At 35.5% G+C, this 3,770-nt stretch overlaps 1 gene segment (V, D, J or C); it reads left to right on the top strand.

The window, feature by feature from the left end:
• Positions 1 to 389: 389 nt before the first annotated feature.
• Positions 390 to 1,054, top strand: LOC127678017 (immunoglobulin kappa variable 4-1-like). The segment is given in 2 exon segments: positions 390 to 450; positions 630 to 1,054. Coding segments are annotated over 2 exon segments (486 nt in total).
• Positions 1,055 to 3,770: the final 2,716 nt, after the last annotated feature.

Here is a 3,770-nt window from a genome sequence, read left to right as displayed (position 1 = left end):
TTTCCTTTCTTCTTTGCACTTCCCCTGTTTATTTTGTTGTTCTTGTACAATATTTCTTTTTCACCAGGATGAACCAAAATAATATTTCTGTAAAACTCATCTGTTGATTTTTTATGGAAGCCTGTAATGAGAGCATCTACACACTTGTGGTTTCAGAGCTTTAAATTAGTCATTGAGCTTCTATGTTGGCTTCCTTCCCAGTGATTACTTCCTGTCTCTGATAGTACTTTTGGCAGTTTATTTGACTTGGATGCTCTCACACAGCTCTGTCCAGCCAATTTACTTTCTTATTTGATGACTGCTTTGCATAGATCCCTAGAGGCCAGCCCAGCTACCTATGATTTTTGAACCAGGTCTTTGCCTTGAGATATGAAATTCCTCAGAGCAGCATGGTCCTCAAGATGAAGTCACAGACTCAGGTGTCCATATTCCTGTTGCTCTGGCTATCTGGTGAGGCATTTAAAATATTATAATATCTTAAAAGTAATTCATTTGTAGAGAAATAGCTATTTCCTATAGGAAGCTAATAGTGTGCAAGCAATGCCATTAGAAATGGCAGTTTGGATTCTAAGACTTATATCACAAAGACTTTGTATAAGTGTATACTCAATATCTATTTCTGATTGCAGGTGTTGCTGGAGACATTGTGATGACCCAGTCTCATAAAACCTTGTTCACGTCAATAGGAGAAGTGGTTACCATCAAATGCAAGGCTAGTCAGAATGTGGGTGTTGGTGTAGCCTTGTATCAACAGAATCCAGGGCAGTCTCCTAAACTGCTCATATATGGGACATCCACCCGTTTCACTGGAGTCCCTGATTGCTTCATAGGAAGTGGATCTGGGACAGATTTCATTCTCACCATCAGCAGTGTGCAGGCTGAAGACCTGGCAGTTTATTACTGTCAGCAGCCTTATAGATCTCCTCTCACAGTGCTTCAGCCTCCTACACAAACCTCATCTGAGATGCTAACCAGCTGCCTGTACCACACATCCACAGACCTACATACTTACCCTCTGCCTACAGCTGCTAAGCCTAACTGTTGCAATGTTTGAAAGGAAATAAATGAGCAGATCCTTTGACTTGGAATGTCCTTATGGTAAAAACAATGTAAAGCAGTAAATCGTTTCAAAAATTTCTCTTAGATTCTGTGTTTTTAACATGACAAATTCATTATCCTATATTCTGGAAAGAAAAGTTCCAATGTGAGTCTACATGAGCTGAATCAAGGCTCTGTCAGACTATATTCCCACTGGAAATTACAGAAGAGTACTTGGCTTTTGCTTACCTCAGCTCTGAGAGGTCTCCCTCACTTCTTGAGTCTTGAAAATTTCCCTCAAGTTGTCGATTTCATTAACTTTATTTATATATATAAAGTTGAGTTTCATAAAGCAAATGTATAAAAAGTATTTCATGCTTTTTGACAATCATCATTCCCCTTGTTTCTTCTTTCTGTCACCACCTTCCCCTCCAACTAACATACTTCCAATCCCTAGTCTTCGTATTTCTCTGTGACATACACATGTGCCCACTCACATATGCATACATGTGTGTGTGTACGTTGGCATACACACACACACACACACACACACACACACAGACACGCGCATGTACACACACAGGGTTTTATGAATTTATAAATATCTAGGATAAAAAAATCAGAGAAAGCATTATGTTTGACTTGTTAAACAACTTATCTGATCTATCCTTCCTATTCCTAGACCACATCTGCCTCTGCTGTCTTCTCATCTATTTCCCAATGTGGAGACTGTGATAACTCATGTTATACTATACCATACCATACCATACCATACCATACCATACCATACCATACCATACCATACCATACCATACTATACTATACTATACTATACTATACTATACTATACTATACTAATTGTAAATATTATTTTGTATCACGGGCATAAAGTTTGTTTTTCTGTCTTAAAATAATTATCAGTAATATTTGTTGAGGGAAACACTTTGTACTTCAATCAAAATGATATGTTAACTAATCTCAAACATGTACTAACTAAAAATAAGTTGAAGACATATTTTGTTCTTGTTATTTGTTTTTTAGAGAAGTATCATGGTCTGTTAAACTGGGAAGTGGATTTTGATCTCAAAAAATTCTACCTACTTCTTTCTAAGAATTGTGGCCAATAGTATGGGCCATCAGACTCAGCCTTGGGCACCATTGTGAAACACAGAGATAGAACATGTTCACAAATAGTTGTTTGAGAACTCCAAATATCTTACATTAATTTGCATGTGAATAAGCTGGACATTTCCCGATATTCTTATAATACTGGAGTATTTATCTTCAGCTGTCTGGTCTAGAGTATTTGATAGAAATTTTGTGAAGCAGGAGTTTTGGAAGACTTGCTTACCATGTGGTTGGCAGAGGTTGGCATTTGTCTTTTCTGTGCCCATTTGTTTTTTTGAGATATTATTCTGTCTGCAGATAAACTTAGGGCATTTTCTTTTCCCAGTGGCTAACTAGCCACAAATTGAAGCAACTCCATGTAGAAGTCTTTTGATGCTTAAAACCTTCCAAGTAGAATGGGGCACTACCTGTAGTTGACGTGTCTCAATGTCCAAAAAACCTTAAATTAATGAAAATATTTTAAATGTCATTTTGTGTGAGTCTCTGAGGTTTTTGAAGACCATCTGTATAATCATAACATATATGAACAAACAAACATTGCCTGTCTCCAACTACCTAGTATCTATACAAACCAGGATATATACAAAATAGTATCTGACACGACTATGAGATTGATTAACTTAATACTAATTTGAATTACTTAATTTTCCTAATCATTTTATAATAGCAGCTTTAAAATAATTTGGACTAAGCCTTTTATTTTAAAATGAGTTGCACAGCCATAATATCCATAGAAGAGTTGAAACATACATATACCATAACAAAGTCTTAAATTTTGTATTAATATACAAAGATTTATACCAGTAAAACCTTAAACTTGTTGCAACATATAAAGTTCTGCATCAATATAAAAAACTGTAACTTCAATTTTGCACCAAAATATAAAGATTTCTACCAATGTAGGCTTATGGCTGTAAGATTTTTTTGGTTTATGATAGATTCAATAATCTAATTGTATTCATCTAATTTCTTAATAAACTTTCCATATTCTCCATTTTTCAGTTTCCTTTACCTTACCTAAGGAAAAAAGAAAGATAAAAAGGTGAAGGAAAGAGAAAAGAAATTTCTGAATCTAACTTCTCTTTCATTTTCAGACCTTAGTTAATTGTATATCACACCCTAAAATGAAAACATATTTGTAATTAATAAAATTACGAAAACCAGCCACTCCAACTGTGATGAAAATCTTCTTGTAATTGTTCCCTGTTGATTTGCGAATGCAAATTTCCTTTTCTGGTGCCCGCAAAATTAGAAAAAACTTCTTAAATCAAAAGAAAGCTTGCTGTCATCAGTTGTTCAGTCTCTATATGTTAACTATGTGAAGTCTTTACTAGATCAGGCTGAAAGTCTGGAAGAACTGAGGTCATCTGAGATTAGAAGTCTTTTCTGAAAATGTTCTGGAAGCAAATCTCTGGAAAATCATCAGTTTGAGACAGGATTGATCACGGACCTAGAACAGCAGGTCTTTGCATCTCAGCATCCTTGAGGGTGAATTCTGTCAGAGCTGCCATCCTGGTCTCCCATTCTGCCACAGATAAACCATAGTAGCAATACATAGTTTTGTAAAACATTTGTATGAAATGTGCAGGTTACAGAGATTAATT

This window comes from Apodemus sylvaticus, chromosome 2 (genome assembly GCF_947179515.1).
Source record: "Apodemus sylvaticus chromosome 2, mApoSyl1.1, whole genome shotgun sequence".
Classification (NCBI taxonomy): Eukaryota; Metazoa; Chordata; class Mammalia; order Rodentia; family Muridae; genus Apodemus; species Apodemus sylvaticus.
The sequence above is the reverse complement of the archived record's forward strand: the minus strand, read 5'-3'. Positions and strand labels throughout refer to the sequence as shown.